This window comes from Cetorhinus maximus, chromosome 16, assembly GCF_964194155.1.
Source record: "Cetorhinus maximus chromosome 16, sCetMax3.hap1.1, whole genome shotgun sequence".
Lineage (NCBI taxonomy): Eukaryota > Metazoa > Chordata > Chondrichthyes > Lamniformes > Cetorhinidae > Cetorhinus > Cetorhinus maximus.
Window position 1 is genome coordinate 8153136 of NC_135894.1, and position 20482 is coordinate 8173617.

Sequence of the window (20482 nt, forward strand, 5' to 3'; positions counted from 1 at the left end):
AAAGCTACTTAACCGTGGGGAGAGCTCACAGTAATTTTGCGTTGGGTTTGCCCTCTGCTGGGTGTCTTCTAGAATGTCTGAGAGAGATTGGAATTACGACAAGTTAGACGGGAAAACATTGGCTTCTCAGGGACCTAGTTTATCCGTCGCTTACAAGTCGCTCAGCAATGAAGTAGACTTTGCGCGGTTCAGTATTTCACTTCGTTCCGGGCATGTTTGAGAATAATTAACAACACATTAGGAGTATATTGTGCTGCTTTTTTAAAAGATATCTCGAAGCAGCAAATGTTTTTTTGGCCTCGCCAGCAGCTGACTGACTGTTGAGAAATTTGATAATGGATAGACTTTGCTGACAGATGCAGTATTTGCGTGAAATTGTTGTGAAGCGAGTTATTGTTGTCGTGAAGAGAGCTGTTGATAGCTTCAATGCAATCACTTTATGGTAGGCTAGTACGATTGGTTGCACTGACACTTGCAAATTGTCTCGAGGTAATTTGTCTTCAGCATTGCAGTGAACGGCAGGAATGGGCACAGTTAACAGCGATGTCACTGCTCGTCTGCAAGTGTTTCTCTGTACAGGAGAAAATATTTGTTGCCATGATGCTGACCGGTTTATTGCACAGAAGTGTGAAAAAGGACAGATTTGTCAGGACAAGAGGCAGAAATTTTCCAAAGGCAAGAAGTGTGGAAGAGAAAAAGGCTCAACCTGCGATGCGGCAGGAGAACACGGTCCGATTCGAAATCCCATTCCGATGTGACAGTATAGGAATTACAACTGAACCTCGAACCATGGAACAGTAGAAGGACTGCAACTGAACTGGAATAGGGACAGAATTACCACACATCTCTCATATCCCATTGTTCAATGGGGATCGAACCCGTGAGCTTTAATGCTATTAGCATCATCCTCTAACCATTGGAGCTCACTGATCAAAAACAGAAAGTGCTGGAAAAACTCAGCAGGTCTGACAACATCTGTGGAGGGAAAGACAGAGTTAACATTTCGAGTCCGTATGACTCTGAAGAGGTTTTTCCAGCATTTTTTGTTTCTGTTTCAGATTTCCAACATCCGCAGCATTTTGCCTTTATCTCGGAGCTAACTGGTAGCCAAGCAGCACGTTTCCTAGTTTGATCAATTGCTTTTCAAATTCAGTCTGACAGTAAGTGGAAAATTCAGCACTCTTCCTTACCTGGCTAATCCCGCACAGGCTGGAACTCTCGTATTTGCCAAGTCAAAGCTTCAGGTTACCAGGGAGCTGTAAGGATATATTTGCCCCAGAGATGCTGAGCAGAGCGTCGTTTGCAAGTGTTCCGTTGTGCAGTAGCAAAGCTTTGTTGTCTTGTCGCCAACAAATTTGTAGCACAGAATTGTTAAAAGAAGGACGGATTTGTCAGAACTAGAGGCAGAAATGTTCCAGAAGGAAGAAGCATGGATGGAAAAAAAACACAGCCTGCAACGCTGCAGAAGAACTTTTCGAAACGCTCTTTCCACGTGACAGCGGAGGAATAACAACTGAACCGGGTCCGGGCTTTAATTACTTCTAACTCGAATAAAATACGTTGGCCCGTACGGGGATCGAACCCGCGACCTTGGCGTTATTAGCACCACGCTCTAACCATCTGAGCTAACCGGCCAGCTGGTGCAGTTCCCCTGGTAGCGGGTTTTCAAACTCAACGGGCAGTGAGTGGAGGATTCCCCAATCTTCCTCGCTGATTGATCCCGCACAGTCTGGAACTCCCGGATTTGCCCAGTTGAAAGTTCAGGTTACCAGCGAGCTGTGAGTGTATGTTTGTCCCAGAGCTGCTGAATGATCCGATCTTCACAAAGCTGTTCAGCAACAGATACCTTCTCCTTCTTGTCAATGATGAAAATAATCAGCTCAAAGCAAACCTTAAACTGCAAAATCTCCCGTCAATAGGCTGGTAACTATGCAATCTCTTTTCTATTTATTTCATGGGGTGTGGGCATGTCGTGCATGACCAGTGCAAGTTGCTCATTCACAATTGCCTTCGGAGCGATGCTAAATTATATAAAATATATAAGCACTTCAAACACTGAAGTAAAAAGTGTGGAAATGTTGCAGTATCTCTAGGATGTAGGAATTGCAGCGTGTGGATTTCATGGCGAATTGGAAGGAAGTTGCTCACAATCGGGCAAACTCACAGCGGGGGCTTCAACGAGAAATTACCGAGTGCCTGTTCAAATTTACATTTGATGCTATCATTCGCGGGAGTTGCAATGTCAGGGAACAGAAATATATTTCCGCCTGGCTCTCAATCGATGACTTGAGGCGATCAGAGCAAGTTCGGAAAGCGGTAAGTAACAGGCCAACTGCCGCTGTGATTGATTTATTTACCTGATTAACAGTCATACAGCAGCGCCGCTTCACAAGCCGCAGAACAACAGTGTGGGGGGAGCTCAATCTTGTTTTGCCTCGGGTTTACACTCTTCTGGCTGTCTTCATAACGAAGCGTTCGGGATTGGTTGGAATTAGACGGGGGCGGCATTGATTTCTGAGCCCAGGAGGTTATGTGTCACCAATGAACGGTGAGTAGTTATAATGCAAAGGTTTCAAATCCGTTGCACTGTTTTGCTGCAAAGATCATTGGTATTTGTTTATCGGGCTGTATGGCAGAGCCAATGGAGAACTTACATTTAAAACAGCGCCCGAGCACCGACGTGAATCCTGAAAACATCAGCGTTAAGGATATTTGGGAGATGGATTTGTACCAACCAGATTTCTCTCCTGAAAAAAAAAGCCACATGTATATTTAGCCGCGCTTTTCATGGCACATATTAACTATTTGTAAATATATAGGGGGAATCTTCATGAAGTTTTTAGGCAACGAGAAAAGTGGCTGTGTTTGATAGTGAGGAGGTTTGATAGCAGGAAGATATCAATTGACTGGTCAGATGGTCAGAAAAATGCCAAATGGAATTCAACCCGGGGGAGAGCGATGTAATGCAGCTGGGGAACTCAAACAGGTCGCAGGGAATACACAATTAATGAAGAGAGGATTGGGAGGTTTCGAGGAAGTGATGGACACTGGAGCGAATCTCCACAGATTCCCGAATGTTACATGAAAGGCCGATGAGGTGTTTAAGAAGTCAAGTAGAATCATTTCGTTTATTAGACGAGGCTTAAATATACTTGCAGGGAGGTTATGGTGGAGCTGTATGAATCATTAGTTAGGCCACAATTTGAGTACTGTGTGCAGTCCTGGTCACCTCATGGAAATTACCAAATTACAAATCGATGGTGGAGTTCCGGCATGATGAACGCGGATAGCCGGTGGTATCTGCTGCTAAAAATGGGAGCCAACGTTAGATAAAACTCGTCATCCCAGATTCAGCAGTGACCCTCATCAATATTCCATAACCCGAGCTCTGACCGGAGGGATATATTAACTTTGAACGGATCCACACAATTTAATTTTGAAGCCCGCTCAACTGAACAACACAGCAGAATCTTCTATCTATCTATTACATTTCACAAACTCCCCACCCCTCCCCTTGCCAATGTGCTTGAAAGGAGCCTTATATATCAATAGTTAAAGTTTCACAAGGAGGTATTTAGGAAAATGACGAACTGTCTGACCAAATGGGTAGATTTGAACGAGTGTTTGAAAGAAGAGAGAGGTAAAGTGGGACAGAGCTTAAGGGAGGGAATTCCAGATGTCACGAACGTACAATAATTCTCGTAACATTATTGTGATTTATTGTAAAGGTAGGTAATAGTGGAATTTGATTAGTTTCTCTGAGTGTGTGTGAGATGTAATTGAATTGGAAACAGCTGGTCTGGAGTCTTTGACTCATCAACTGAATCTAGGTTTGAAATGCTATATGGGAAAACATGGCTGAAGTCTTAGAATGTGAGGTGAGCAGAATTTGCAGTTTTAGGTATATCACAGTAGTTTTAATTTCAAAGAGATGGTTGGATGATACACCTAGCCGGAGAAGGCAAGCAATCACCATGTTTATTTTTCCAAATGTTCCTGATAATATTAGCACTATGATTAGCAATATGATTCATATTATGAGAAAGGTAAGTTTCAAAGACATATGGGAACAATGAGGTTTACATTAAAAAAGACAAACATTTATAAAGGAGAACAATGGCAGGGAAGGCATTCTAAGGTCGACGGGAAGTGCAAACAGCCTTCAGTATTTGTGCATTAAGCCTGCTGTCTACACAGACCGAAGCTTGGAATAGCCACTTTGAATACTTCTGCCCAGGGTATTGTGTCGACTTGCTGGGGTCTGTTTAAATATATTTGTTTTTACTGTTTCCTTAACAGGAGTGTAAGTGGAAGCGAGGTTAATTAGGGGTTTTAGGAGTTAATATAGTAGTAATTTATAGACTTGTGCTGTGCTTGAAATCCTCTTACATGTATTACATGTTCGGCACACAACATCAGACAATTACCTCTAACCATTCGGTCTTCACCTTCACGTCTTCAGCCATTTTCTAATCTCCCGGTCAACGCAGAAGTTAAAGACGTGATTCATCAAATCCTGCAGCGCAGAAGGAGGCCTGTCGGCCCATCACTCTGTGCCCGTTCTTGGAAAGAACTGTCAATTTTGTTCCACAATCAAGCTTCCCACGTCACCCTGTAAATTAGTTCCCATTAAATTCAGATTGAATCTGATTCCACCAACCTTTCAGACAGTAAAACAATGCAGCGTGATTGCTGGGAATATTAAAAAATAATCCTGGGAATACTCAACCGGTCAGGGAGCACCTGTGGAGGCAACAGAGTGAACGGTGCAGGTCGATGACTTTTCATCAGAAGTGAAGAAAGATATAAATATATTAAATGTGAATCCTGTGGAGAGGAAGAAGGGGCGGGATGTACAAAGCGAATATCTGTGAGGGTGGAGGGAAGGAGGGAAAAGGTTTCTTGATGTAAAATCCATAGAGAGTTGTAATGGGCATGGAAAGGAAACAAAGGATATGTCCAGGTGGGGCTGTGAATGGCTGCATTGCAACCGACCGAAAGTAAAATGAAGGAATAAAGATAGAAACGTGACAAAACTAAATCAGTAAAACCCAGCAAGACATCAACTGGAGGCAGATGTTATGAAGTTTACATCAACGTAACAAAGCCCGAAAAAAGCATTTGGATTTACGTGCCTATATTAAGAAGCCCGAATGGACCAATATTACCTTTGGAGGTGTTTACTTAAGGAAGCACTTTGATTTATTCCGGGTTTAGCAGAGCAAGGGAAGATGTTGACTGATCTATGTTACCGCACGTTATGCAGGAAAGAGTGGGGAGGGGTGCATGGTGAATCTTTTTAATCTTGCTCTCGGGCTTGCAGATCGATTTAGACATCTACACTTAGTGCTTCACACTATTTAAACGTTACTCCGAATGAGCTGTCTTGATTTCAAGGGGATGGTATTACACTTTCCCACATCAAACACCATTAAAAATCATTTACCCACTCGTGAAATCCATCCCTGTGACTTTAGAGCTTCCCCCTTCAATTTCTGCAAATTAATAGCTCCCTGAAATGAATACACTCTTCAAACCTTTGAAGGTCTAATGCACAGACCAGGATAACAACAATCATCACATCACACGCCACTGGTTAGGAGCGAATAGTTGATGCAAGTTGGAAGGTTTGTGAAATGAAGCCAAAGTGCCACTGCCGGTCTGTCTGTGAGGGGAAACGCGTTGTAGGGGGTGAAATACAAAGAAGGGAATAGAAAAAATAGACGCTGTAATAACTCTAGTTAGGCAGTGAAGGCTGCTATGGGAAACATGCTCAATGGAGCCCGGATAGCCGAGTCGGTACAGCATCAGACATTTAATCTGAAGGTCCATGGCTCCAGTCCTTATCCAATTGCATCCTTTTGGAACAAAGGGTACAGTCCCATTGAAATGTCGGGAAAAAAGAGCAAAGCATGCTGAATTATTCAAGAGAGCAGAAGAGACGTATAAGTTTCTTCGAATTGCAACAAAAAAAACTTTCTTCTCGAAATTGTGGCGTTCTCGATGATTTTTAGGAATTATTTGCAAATTTCCAGCTACTCTAAGTGTGAAAGGTTCTTCCAGGCTTTTCCCTTGGTTTGCCGAGACACTATCCCTGTGAATCAGTGCCCACAATATGTTCTGATTCAACCCCATTCTTAACGCCGGTGGAAGCAGCTTCTCCCTATTTAATCTCACACTAGATTCTAACAAGATAGAAACCTCGATCAAAACACCCTTCATTCTTGTTTTCTCAAGAGATTAGAAACAGGTAGAAGCCCTGCAAACGAAAGAAAGTTGCAGGAAACGTCGAGGGATTGACACTAGGTGATCGTATCCTTCAGAGAAGCAGATCAGAACGGACAGCACCTTCTGTGCTTTACCCTTCCTATAATTATACAAATCTAGAATTATCAAAACTGAACTTCTAAAGTGACCTACTAAACTCCGGAATCAGCACTGCTTCCGCTCCAGGGTCAATGTAATCCTGCTGCTTCCTCTGAGTAGCGTCTGGAGGAAAATGAGAAATAGGGACAGGTGTATTATGTATTTCACAACTTCTGAATAATTCACGAACTTTCTGGCTGATCTCCTGCTTCAATTGCACCATCCTGAGAATCCTCAATTCGCACCTTCATGCAGCACCATCACAGATAAAGAATTCCTAATGCGTTTGCGGCCCCAGAATCATGTTCACAGCAAAATAGTGGGATGCAATTCACAATATTGCATTACAAAACTCGCTTGTAGCTTTTATGCCACTCCGTCTGTTACATAGATCTGCGTAGCTGCAGATTTAAGACAGTTGTCTAACTATCTATTCGAATGAGTGGCACCTCGGATATGACAGCCTGGAAGTCCAGATCTTAAAATGATAGTTTGTGCCTGTGCACTGGCGATTAGTGAGCCCTGTACCTGTAGAACGAAATCCTTTTGCTTCTCTACGGTCCCCTGTTTCTCACCACCTAGAAAATACGCCCATGGCTCACTGGATAAGCTCTTTGCGTACTCTCCACATGCTTAATGTCTGTCTCTACATCGACTGTTCAGCTGGAGACACTAAAATCATTTGCTTCTATGTGCTTTACAAGCGTCGTACAACAGGGTAATAATTTATTGCGAATTACTTTAAACCACGTCCGAATGAAACAAAACACCGATATTGCAAAATGTATGTCATAGCTCAGATATTTGTCGGCGACACATAATTCACCAACTGAGAAACCAACGTTTTCGCCGTATAACGTTTTTGAATTAAATTTAACTCGGTTTCACTTCTTATAAAGAACACACAGCGCAGCGCAAATACTAGCGGAAAACAGTGAGAACTCTCCACAGTGTTGTCTTCCCTTCTGTCAAGTGGTGCTGCCACAAGCTGACACTGAGATCAACGCATAAATGACAACTGCAGTTGGATTATTTTTCTTTCTGGTTAGTTGTTACCATATTTGCTATAAACACAACAAATCTCTGACTGAAAGCGAGGTAGAAAGATCTTCCAGTTCCCTCTCCTTGCAACTCCGCCGAATGCTGGGAGTGAATTGAAAATCCACCGCACAGTCAGTGACCCACTTGATTTTGTGCTGAATCGCCGGTCACTAATTTAACTAATTTCTTGACCTGCGCTGCCAACTTCAAAACATTTCTCCAGCCCCCTCGGCTCCTGCATCTCATTTAGCTTTGACTAGTGTACCTTATATCGCCATTCGTCGCCCTCCCTGAAAAAATGTACAACTTCACTCTTCTCCGCGTTAAATTTCACTTCATGCCATCTGTTCCATCAGCCTGCCTCTGTCCTCTGGAAGTTTATCATTATCCTCCTCTGAATTTTACAACACTTCTGAGTTTTGTGTCATCCACAAGTTTTGAAATGGTGCCCTCCACGTTGACGCCTCGGTCCTATGTTGAAGAAAAACAGCATTGATGACTCTGCTGATGGCTGGAGAATCCCATTATATAGCAATTCACCACGGCTCTTTGTTTCCTATTATTCAGCTGACTTGGTGCCCATGCTCCACTGACAGTCTTCATCCCAAAACAATCAAGTTAACTGAACGCTAACTGCTTTTAACACATCCAGACATGTTTTCCTGAATGAATCCGCACTTATCCATGTGGTAATACATTTTGTCTCTGGATGTCGTTTCCAAAAGCTATTCCACCACTTGAGGTTAAACTGGTGCGCATGTGGTTTACAAAATGATAATTAGCTACATTTTGTGAACAATGGTATACCATTTGCAATTCTACAATCCTCTAGCATCGTCCGTTATAGCTAAGCAGGATTGGAAATTTGCGGCCCACTGCCCTCCGCAATTTCCAAACTTACTTTCCTCAACACCCTGCCCATGAACCAATCCTGGTGAATTATCAACATTTAATTAAAACCAGGTTTATAATGCCTCCTCTATCTACAATTGTCGTCCACCCAATTTCACAGCTACCTCGTGTTTCACTCTGCCTTTGGCAGTGTTTTTCTTTCTTGGCAAACACAATATAAGTCCTCTGGCTCCAGGCGCGAAATTCCGTTTTAGTCCCTATTCGGCCCGTTCCTGTTTTCGCAACCTTTTATATTTATATCCATAAAGCAAAAAAAAATCTGCTAGTCTATTCTGCCAGTCTCCCTTTTCTACCTGTATTTATTCTTCACTTCCCCAATGAATTTTCTATTATTTTCCATGGTTCTCACTTGCGGTGTAGTGTCCCCAGGGTAGTGTCCTCGGCCGAACCATCATCAACTGCTTGATCATTTATCTTCCGTCCAAAATATGGTCAGAAGTGGGGATGTTCGCTGATGATTGCAAAATGTTCAGCACCATTCACAACTCCTCGGATACTGAAGCAGTCCATGGCCAAATGCAACAAGACCTGGACAATATCCAGGCTTGGGCTGACAAGTGGCAAGTAACATTTACAGCACACAAGTGACAGGCAAAGATAATCTCCATCAAGAGATAATCTAACCATCGCCCCTTGACGTCCGACTACACTTCACTGAATCCCCACAATCAACATTCTGGGGGTTAACATTGACCATAAACTGAACTGGACTAGCTATATAAATGCTGTGGCTACAAAAGCAGGTCAGAGGCTGTGGATCCCGCGACGAGTAACTCACTCCCTGACTCCTGAGAGCCTGTCTGTAATCTACAAGGCACAAGTCAGGAGTGTGATGGGATACTCCCCACTTGCCTGGATGAGTGCATCTCCCAAAACACTCAAGTAAATTGATACTGCCCAGTTCCACGCAGCGCGCTTGAGTGGCACCCCACGCACAATCATTCACTCCCTCCACCACTGACGGACGGTAGAAGCAGTGTCTACCATCTACAGGATGCACTGCGGGGATTCACCAAGGCTCCTTAGGCAGCACCTTCCAAACCCACGACCACTACCATCTAGAAGGACAAGGGCAGCAGATAAATGGGAACACCACCACTTGGACGTTCCCGTCCAAGTCACTCACCATCCTGACTTGGAAATATATCGCCGTTCCTTGACTGTCACATGGTCAAAACCCTGGAACCCCCTCCCTAACAGAACTGTGGGTGTACCTACACCACAGGAAGTGCGGCGGTTCAAGAAGGCAGCTCACCATCAACTTCGCAAGGACAATTAGGATGGGCAATATAGGCTGGCCCAGCCAGCAAGCCCTCATCAGGTGAAGGAATAAAAGAAAACAATCTGACAGCCTTTACTTCTTTCCTTTTGCTCGATACATATTTCCTCATCGAAAACCTTTGGTTTTGTCTGGCCATCCTTCCCTAATCGTGGCAAGGAACCACGACTTCACCCAAACAATCTCTTTAAAGGCTGTCACTGTGGCTTTCCTGAAAATATTTCGTTTCAATTCGTTTGGGCCAGAATAGGAAGAAAGTGTGTTAGCATCAGTGTGCGTTTGTGTTTGCGTGTGTGTACGTGTGTGTGCGTGTACGTGTGTGTGCGTGTGCGTGTGTGTGCGTGTACGTGTGTGAGAGAGAGAGAGGGAGACGGGTTGAAGGGGGGCGGGGATGTTGGGGGTTGAGAGGGAGAGATACATAGAGAGCCTAAGGGAGAAAAATGGAACGAGAGAGATAGAGTGATATCGAGGGAGAGAGAGAGCTGGAGAAGAGACAGAGAGGTTGATGCAGATGTGTTTGCTTTTCATTTTATCTATTCGCCCCGTGACACTGGAAGTGGCTGGGCCCTGTGGAGTGGGAAGCGGATAACCCAGAGAATATTGGTTGATGCCTGTGACTCATTCAGTTCAACATCAAACTGTGCTCCTTCATAAAATGAAAGCAGATAAAATTCTGGGGTCACGTCAGTAAAAATCACTTTGGCAAATGAATAAACATAGAGCTGGTGGAGCAAGAATAAGATGGCGGCCGGAGATGAAGTGTCACCGTATCTTTGGGAAAAGTTAGAAACTTAAATCGTGTCCCCGCCTTCCACACCAGAGCTGTAATAAGGATAGTGTGTGAGGTTATTGTCATCTCTGCCCGGTGCTGAATAATTTACATTTACAGCGTTATCACAGGACGATATCACATCGATCCAGAACTCAGGCGACTCTGAAGCACCCCTGTCGACACCTTATGCTACTGTGACTCTGTGATCTGCCAGTAAATTCTTAATCAGGAGCGATCTGATGCTAAGTATGTTACCAGCAGTTGAGGAAGTGGAAGCTGGAATAGACTTTGTTAAAGCTGCTGCAGTTATATAGTTGGCAGATGGATCTTGAATGGAGCTACTGGTCAGCACTGAGATGATGGAGCTCTTGTCGCAGCTCCTGACTCTGGTGTTTCCCGTGATTCTCTAAGCTGGAGTGTTCTGAGATTCAAATCTTACTGAAAATAAAGTTTTCAAAGCAGGCCGGTCACCTGAGTGCAGGCCTAGCTTAATCAATCCCTCCTCACACACAATCATCTCCTCCCATGAACCAGTCCAATGAAGATACATTGTCCTTTCTGTGAGGGAAAGCTGCCCTTCCTTTGGTAAGGAGACCGAAACCCTGGCAGGTTGGATCTCTATGTTATTCTGCCAGTCAGGGATCAGAAGGAAGTTCAGGACCGAGAATGCACTGTTCTGCCTAGAGTAGGAGGTACTGCACCATGAACCTGCTCCAGTTAAACAGAAGTGACAAGGTTTGGACCAGGCACCTTGAAAGAGCGGGCATCATAGACTGGGGAGGTGATGATCAAGCAAGATCATACCTGTTACTTACTCCAGAAGGTATAATCCGCCGGAACATGATTCTCCTCCTCATCTGTTGAGAAGAACCTCCTATCATACTTTTAAGTTAATCAGGTAGATACAGTCAAGTGGGAGTACCTACATCACATCCATTGCAGCGGTTCAGTAAAGCAGCTCAGCACCACCTTATCAAGGGCAATTGGTGATGGGTAATAAACACCGGCCTAGCCAGCCGCCTGCCAAATACCATGAATGATTAAAAAAATGTGCCAGAAAGAAAGGATATTCTGATTTTTCAACTCCAAACCAATAATGCTGGCCCAAAACAACTGAGCCTACAACCCTCCAGATGTGACCAGAACGAGATCTGGTAGAATTGTCAGGCCTCCAGACTGTCTGAATTTATAAAGTCATAGGCTTGAAGAAGGAGAAAGGGTAGCTGTAAAAAATATTGTATGCAATTATGTTGGATTAAGAGTGGAGGGAACGGTACTGCGAGTACATTCGGCATAGCAAGAGTTAATGTGAGACTGGAGAACAGCACTGCCCACAGCGTGATAGAAAGAGTGACATGACAGTATACCTAAGATAGACAGGTTAGCGCATGGGACAGGCATGATCAGGAGACTTGAGTAGATGTCAGCATGGGGATAGCTCTTAGTCTGGCCTATAGTTTGTACAAAACCACACAAAAACACACACACACGTACCTAAGCACACATACGCGCGGGCACACACACACACACACACACACACACACATACAGTTATGTGTTGCCAACAAACGGTTATTGTCCAACATTACAAGCCTCTGAACACCTACTGAAAAGAACTCTTACAACACAAAGTATCCAAGTTTACTGAGGATGAAAAGTGACGGGAAAGTGTGTGTTGGAGATAACGCAGAAAATTTGCAGAGGGAGATGGATGGGCTGAGTGTGTGGGAAAGAACAGGGCAGGTAGAATACAATATGCCGAAATGTAAACAGTTTCAGCTTGGTAACAGAAACTAGGAGATTTAAGTTCTACTAAGATTATGCGGGACATTGAACAGCTCCTGCCTGTTGCACTGAGGCAAGTTGGATCTCAATGTTCAAAGCGTCTATGGGACGTATTTTCTATATCTCAGAAGAGGGTTTAATGGTGGGCCGCCTCTTTCCGCCTCACCATTTGATTGTGGAAAATTTGGGGAGCAGTTAAGTTGCTGAAATCCGTAATGGATGGTGAATTGAGTGAAGCCTTTACTAGCGAATTGCTGGCCGTTATCGGAAACCACCAGGTCCAGGATGCCAATGGGCTCTCCAGGTTGTTGGACTTGTTGTTGAACTTTCCTCGCACTAAAATTGTATTCCTTCTTAAATCAAAATAGGTATCGAAAGATTTCAGAACAGCTTCAAATTTACCCGGAGACTCATTTATTCCTTGGCTCACAATGACGTCATCGGTTATCGGACCTTCTGTTTCCAAAAGTGTTTTCAGTTCTTCAACCTGTGTCTCCTTATCTAACCCTAAAGCTATGGTATATCTTTTAAAAATGCCCTCTAACGTCACCAATTCTGTGCCTGAATTGCCCCTTGGATCAGCAAAGATCGACCTGTTAGCTCTGATTTATTATCCAAGGCTGTTTTTCTTTCAGCAGAGGGGAGTTCAGATTTAATTGCTGTTGCACTTTTAAAGATGGATCTGCAGAAACCGTTTAGTTCACTTCACCCCGCGCTTTTTGGGGTTTTGGCGGGCTCCAGCGGCGATGTCGGACCCGACCTCAAAGTGATCTATTTTCTTAGCAGCAAGTCTTTGAATCGAACGTTTGGGTCTTCTCGCGAATTTCCCAGAGTAGAGTCTTCAATTGATCAAAGGGGATTTCCGGCTTTTACTGAGGCGTCAAATGTTTTTATTTCAACGGTTCTAGGCGGCCGACTCTGGACTCGGGCTGGGGGCGGTGACTGAAGAAATGGACTGTTCTGCCTGATTAATTCCCTCAATACTTTTAAAGACCCGTTCAGCCTTTGTACCTATTTTTAAATATTATTTAGCTAACTCGCCCTTGCGATCTGGCTCGGTTATTTGACTCTGTATTGGGTGGGGATTCACAATGCCCGGGGTGGGCTCTGCTGGAATCCTTCAGCTACACAGTGGATTTCTCTTCTGCCCTTTAGCCTCCAGTTCTGCAATGGGGTTTCTTCTTAGGCGATCTTCATCTGTTCTCTTCAGTTTTGGTGAATTCGTCAGGTCAGGATGTAGTTCCTTTAGTTTTTCAGATTTTGGGGTCTTTCCCCAGCTTGTCTTGAGTTCTGGGTTCGGTCATTAGTTGCTACCAAGTTGTAAGAGTTCTGTCCATTGGTCTTACGAAGAAAGTTCAACTGTTGAACAGTCACTGTTTATTGGTAACACACAGTTGTATACATAACCACCAGTATAGCCCAGACTAAGAGCTATCTCCATGCAGTTTTCTACACGAGCGTCTCTAGTTCACGTCTTTCCGATGTCCGAACCTGTCTATCCCAGGGTTACTGTTATGTGATTCTTTACATCACACTGTGGCGGTGCTGTTTTCCAGTCTCACATGAACTCTTGCTGTGGGAAAAAACTTTATCCTACACTTCGAACTCAGTTCCATCATCTCAGCCATTAATATCGAATGTACATAGCTGAGACCGAAGTATTCATCCATCCAGCACCCCACTAATTACAACCTGCCAAGGTGAAAATGTCACTTTTCTTCCAACTCGCTGTTGTCTGTCCATTAGCCAATTCATTTTCCATGCTAGATTTGACGCCAAATACCATAATTCCTAACTTTGTATAAGAACCTTTAAGGATTCTTTAATGGATGCTTTCTGAAAATCCAAATTTAGTGCATTCACTTGTGTTCCCTTTATCCCTCTCATAAGTACATCCTCAGAAACGCTGATAAGATCGCCGTTGTCAATTTCCCCTTCACAATCTTGTGTGGAGTTTATTGAATAACATTATGATTTTCCAAGTGTTCTATTAGCACATCCCGAAAAGAAAGGAAAATATCATTTTGCCTGGCAGTGATGTGAAGCTAATAGTTCCCCGTTTTCTTTCTTGTCCTCTTCCTACATATCGGGGTTTGTTACTTTCCAATCCTTGGGAACTGTTCTGGATTCTAAGTAATTCTGAAAGATCGAATCCAATACATCTGCTATCTTTGCAGCTACCTCTTCTGTCAAACTCCATGTTGCAAGTGGAAAGGTCTAGGAGATTGCTTGAAACTTACCTCCATGAATGTCTCCAGAAATCTTTCTTTCCTGGTACAGAGTAACACAAGTTCAATATATTCACTTGATATTTGGTTTCAGGTTTATTCTGAATCGTTTTTGAGCCAAATCCCGATTCCCATTTATAATTCCACCTTTCTCTGAGTCCAAAGGGTCAATGTTTACTCTCACAATTATTTTCTTTCATCTGCATAATTCATAGAAATGTTTACAAACTTTTTTTAAAGTTAGCCGTTGGTGTAATATCATATTCTCTTTACTCTATCCTTGTAAATTGTAGATCCTCTTTGGCTGAAACCTAAAAGCTTTCGATTTCCGCGGTTTATTACTATGGTATCTTTAAGCACTCTTGTTCGTAACGGTTGCGCTGTTCTTCTTTGTCTTGGGGCTGATACAACTTAAATGGATGTATACGTGTTTAAAATTGTACAGTAAGTATTTTAATGAGAACCATTGTTTGTCCAAAATCATATCTTTAAATGTGGTGACCTAACTTACATTTGACAGCTCGAATTCAAAAGCTATTTGTTTGCTATTTTGAGACTCATCATCCGAGATTCAGCGTAAACCAAATCATTTACAAAAACAAAATCTAATCTTCTACCTCATTATTTTCAGTCTCCCTTAGAAATCACGTTCTATAAGATTATTAATTAAACCGTCTTCATTGCACACTACTAGATCTAAAAGGGATCTAAACTAGATCCAGAACCTTTTTTGGGTTGTGAAATGCTGATCCACAAAATTATCATGTATATATTGAGGCACATCTCCCCTAGGATTTCATTCTGATGATGAATTTTAATGGCAGGCGTTTTGCGGACTGACCTGTCCAACTTTGCCATTGCCGTTCTGAAGTCACTGAAGCGGAAGCGCTGTTTGTTTGTTAAGTGACTGGAACTAACGCCTGATGTTATGCAAGCTGCTTTTCTCAGCTGGGCACGGATTGTACTATTAAGGGGATCACTTAAGGATCTCAGATACATTCCAATGGGAACTGCAAAACAGGGCAGGAGGCGAAGATTCTTCTAAAGAATGGAAAGGCCAATAATTCTACAGATCAAGGATATTTACTATCCCGTGCTGCTAGCCATTGGTACTCCTGGTAAGTCAGTATTTCCTGCTGTCTGATAGCTGATGAATATCTCACTGTTAATGATTATGTAACAGAATGAGAATTTCCTCCTTGCTTTGACACTTGTCCAGCGGGATCATTTGATGAACATAAGCGGGAAATTTAGGTGTCCACCTCGCCGGCGAGGGGCTCTGCTGGTCGGCAAATCGGGAGAATCGATTTGCTCGCTATGATTTTCGCTACTCCATTATTTTATCAGAGCATAAAATCCAGTGACTTTATTTATTCACTCCTGGGATGTGGGCGCCGGTGGGTCTGTCTGCAGATGGCGTTGACCAAGACATCCCCCTCCATTGTTTTACATTGTCTTGTAGTGAACTGGGACCGCACTCTCTTGGTTCAATTAGCATGGATCGATTCTTTAATGGGAAATCTTGTTCCACGAAATTGCTGTAGATTTTTTTAAAGAGCTAACAGAGACGGTTGATAAGGGCACCACTTTTGATATGGTGTTCATGGTCTTCAAAACACCATTTGACACAATATAACGCAACAGACTTGTGAGCAAGTTTGCAGCTCGTGCAATAAAAGGGACAGTAACAAGGTGGAGATGGAACTCGCTGAGCGAAAGGAAACGGGAAGTTTTGGTGAATGGATTTCTTTGTGCGTTGGATGAAGGTTTGAACTGGAGTTCCCCAGGGGTCAGTGTTGGGACACGTGCTTTCCCTGATATGCATTAATGACCTAGACCCTCGTGTATAGGACAAAATGTTAATCCTTGCAGATATAGAAACCCTTGAGGTATTCCGAAATGTGTGGAGGATAGTATAGAACATCAAAGGGACGTCGACAATTTGGTGGAATGGCCGGACAAGAGGCAGATGAAGTTTAATGCAAAGTGATGTGAAGTGATTAATTTTGGTAAGAAGAAAATGGAAGGTCATTATAAAATAAAGCGTACAACTCTGAAGGGTGTGGAGGGACAGACAGACTTGGTTGTATGTGTTCATAAATTGGTTAATGCTGAAAAAAGGCATTTTGTCAAAGATTGTTGCCTTGCAATGAGAATGATAATGACAATCGCAAGACTACCAAAGTCAGGGAAGTAACAACTTTATACTGTCTGATAAGAGAGAGCTGAGTGACTGGCAAGTGGACTCTGATTGGTAGAGGTGTTGCCGTGGAGAAAGCACTGGTCGATGGCTACTGAATTGTTTCAAAATTTAAACCACGGGGCTTGGAATTCACCAAGGCATTGCACCGAGGAAAGAAGGAACTAATGGCTATCACTTATTTTGATTCGCTGAAACAGGCGCATTGTGTGTACATGTTCTTTCTGGCTGCAAAGAACACTGCTCTGGGTATTGATATATGTAGCTCTTTGTACACACAGAGCCCAACTCACAGTCTTCAATTGGTTTTCAGCATAATTTTTTTCTCACTGAGGAATATTTAGCAAATATTGTCCAATCGCAGAATCACATCTAATTTGGACACTGTGTGTTGAGTTTTGCGAGCACGGGCTGGTTGGGTACGGTCTGTACCTTGCCCGTTGTGAACAGGAGAAGGGAGATGCTGTTTGATAGGAGACCTACCAAATCGTATCAAACAGCACGTCACTTCTGCTGTCGAACGGGCAAGGTACAGACCGTGGTTGCAGAACTTAAAATGCAGTGTCCGACATTAGATGTGATTCTGTGATCGGTCAGCATTTGCTAAAAATTGCCCTGACATTATTATTCATGTGATTGTCCACATGTGGGCAAGACAAAAAGCATCGACAAAATGCCTTTTTTCAACGGTACTCAAGTTCTGCATTACTAAGCGACCGATTGTTCATGAATATTGAAGGGAACTGGGCATGTTGACAGTGCTCTGTCGTATCCTGGGGTTTATCAATAGAGTACAATAGCAAGAAGTTAAAGTTGCATTTGTACAAGGCCTCAGTTCGGCCTCAGCTACAGTATCGTGTCCAGTTCTGGGCGCCACGCTTCAGGAAGGATGAGAAGGCATCAGAGAAGTTGCAGAACAGATTGACTGGAATGGTTCCAGGGATGAGGAAATTTGGTTATGAAGATAGATTGGATAAGTTAGGACTGTTTTCCTTAGAGAAAGGAAATTGAGAGCAGGTTTGATGGAGGTGTTCAAAATCATGAGGCGTTTGGACAGAGTAGATAATTGTCCCATTCGTGAATGGATCGAGGAGAGCGAAAATGTTTGGAGTAATTACTAAAAGAAGGAGAAGTGATATGAGGAGAAATATTTTGGTGCAGCGAGTGTTCGGGATTGGAGTGCACTGCCCGAGGCTGTAGAGGAGACCGATACAATTGAAACACTCACAGTTAATTAGACTGTTATCTGAAAAGGAAGAATGTGCAGGGTTACGGGAAGTAGTGGTGGGGGTGGAGGGGTGGAGGGGGGGAAGGTGGGATGAGGGCAATAATGTTAGATGGGTTGCTCATTTGGAGAGCTGGTGCAGACACGAGGGGCCGAATGGTCCCCTTCTGCACCATAACAATTCTGTGATTCCGTGCGATTCCTTTTCATTTAATCACAGCCAGAGCATCGATTGCAAGGGCTTCTCTTCCCTCTTCTGCGCCATTACCTCTGATATCGAAACTGCCGCGAGGACCTATTCCTGTCCACTTCCTATTTCCCATCAACATGCTGCCACTCGCCGACATTACGCTCAAACAGAGCAATTGTTTTCACATGAACTGGGACTCAATCAGGAACTCACCCAGACTCCTTCGGCCGCAGCTTCTAAATCCACGACCATTTGGAAGCACATGGACAACAGAATCGAGGGAACAACACGACGTCGAAGTTCCCCTCCAAGCCACTGATCATTCTGACTTGGAGATCTATCGTCATTCCCTCATTGCCGCTCGCAATGGAACTCCCTCTGTAACAGCACTGCGGGTACAACTGCACCACATGGACTGCAGCCGTGCAAGAAGGCGATTCACCACCACCTTCGCAAGCACAACAAGGGATGGGCAACAAATGCTGGCCTAGCTCGGGAATGAATAAAACAAATGTCCGCTGTTGACACCCAGATCTGCCTCGCAATCAAACCTGTAGATTGCTCCACCTCGACCGATTCATCAGGCTGCTTATCACAGATCCAGCAGCGAATGATCCGAAATCTCCACCCATTAAATATCAGGAAGACAGAAGCCATTGTTACTAGTCTCTTCAAAACTCCATTGCCTAACTTTGACTCCTTTCCCCTGCTGAGAAATTGTATTGGAGTAAGGAAGTTTGTTTTCAAACTTGGTGTCAGAATTTCACCATGAGGTGGCTTTCTGACGACAGTTCCAACGTATTTCGTGACCAGTCTTTGATCATCTCGGTAACATTGTCCGACTTTGCCTTGTCTCAGTTGATCTGCTGTTGAAATCCTCATTCCAGCCTTTGTCACCTGCAGACTTTGCTATTCCAATGCACACCCGCCCGGCCTCCTACATTCTGCCTTCCATTAGCTTGTGGTCATAAAATCTCTGCTCCCGAACCCTTATCCACAACGAGTCGTGTTGACATATCATGCCTGTGCTCGCTGGTGTAAATCATCTCCCTGTCAAACAATGCCTCGATTTTAAAATCCTCATACTTGTTTGCAAATCGCCACCTCCCCCCCACCCCCCCACCACGCCGCCCCCCCCACCCCCCCCACCTCTCCACACCCCGGCCCCCCACCCCCGCCGCTCCCCACACCCCAACACCCATTACTCCCTGGTCTTGCCCATTGTTAACCTGAAATCCCCTGCAACCCCACAGACCGCGGTGAAATTTGCAATCTTCTAAATTTGGCATATTGGACATCCCCAGTTTTAGTTGTTCCACGACTAGTTCCCGTATCTTTGGTGCTTAGGTCCAACTCTCTGAATTTCCCGCCAAATCGCCCCTTCCCCGGCCTCTCCACGTCTCGTCGGCCTTTCAAGATACTTGTTAAAGTTTCACTCTTTGACCAAGCTTTTCGCCACCGTCCTAAAATCTCCCCACGTGTTCCCTGTCTAGTTTGCTTTTACGGCACTTCCTTGAAAGCGCTAGATAAATATTTATTGTTTAGCTGTTGCTGTTCACACCCCATCTTTCATTAATCGCACAGCTATGGAAGATATGTGGACTTTTTTGCAGTTTAATTGTGTTAAGCATGGAAAACAAATCATTGTAGAAAAATGACAGATAATTGACTGATCCCTCATGTTTTAATATATCGTCCCAAGTCGGTAAACCTCCGCCACCATCCCACAGTGAACCATCCCCCTCCCCCCGCTGCACACCACGGCCCCAGACCCCCGACCCCTGCCATGTGTTATCAGCGTCTGGGCCTCAATGTTGTGGACCGTTCTCTTTGACCATTCCCCTTCCTGAATCCGAACGAACCTGTTACCACCTAAATGAAATGTGTTTGAAGGTAATTGAGTCTTCAATGATTTAATTGATTCAAAAGAAATGTCATCAATGCTGGCCGAATATTCTAAAAGGAAACCGTGTTCCCAACTGGAAGTAGCAACAAATCTGTACGTTGCCCCACAAATTGTGACCGGAGGTTTCTGAGTGCCACCCCCACTCCCCAACCTTATTTAACTCTTCTTCCTCTTTCTTACAGTGAATCTTTTGACAATAGTGACCGTCTGCAGAGGAAAGTGCCACCTTCCAATAAGTATCTCCATTCACATGGTGGCCATGGCGGCTGTGCACCTACTGGCCACGCTCGTCTATAGAGTTGCTCATCAAATTCTCAGGGAACGTTTTCCATATTCATTCCTCTCCTACACTGTCATTTGCAAACTTATGGTGTACATGACTTTTACCAACGTCGGCTTGTCCGTGTGGTTTACTGTCTGTTTAAAATTGGCCAGTTTGTAGCTATATGTTGTGAGAAACTGAAAACCAGGTATTGTACAGTGAGAACTGCGTCCATCGTCATAATAATTGTTTCTGTGATAATGTGTTTAGAGAACATCCCTTTCTGGTTTGCATTTGAACATAAAATAATAATGAAT

General features: G+C 43.8%; 1 protein-coding gene and 1 non-coding gene across 2 annotated transcripts in view; both read right to left on the reverse strand.

Annotated features, from left to right (window-relative positions):
• LOC144692036 (NACHT, LRR and PYD domains-containing protein 3-like) overlaps positions 1 to 20482 on the reverse strand; it is a 132657-nt gene that overhangs the window by 37370 nt on the left and 74805 nt on the right. Inside the window, 2 exon segments of the mRNA XM_078560593.1 lie at positions 6421 to 6489; positions 12321 to 12507. Coding sequence (XP_078416719.1) covers positions 6421 to 6489; positions 12321 to 12507 — 256 coding nt within the window.
• On the reverse strand, positions 1562 to 1635 carry trnai-aau (transfer RNA isoleucine (anticodon AAU)). The gene has a single exon. It is a non-coding gene; the product is annotated as a tRNA-Ile (tRNA).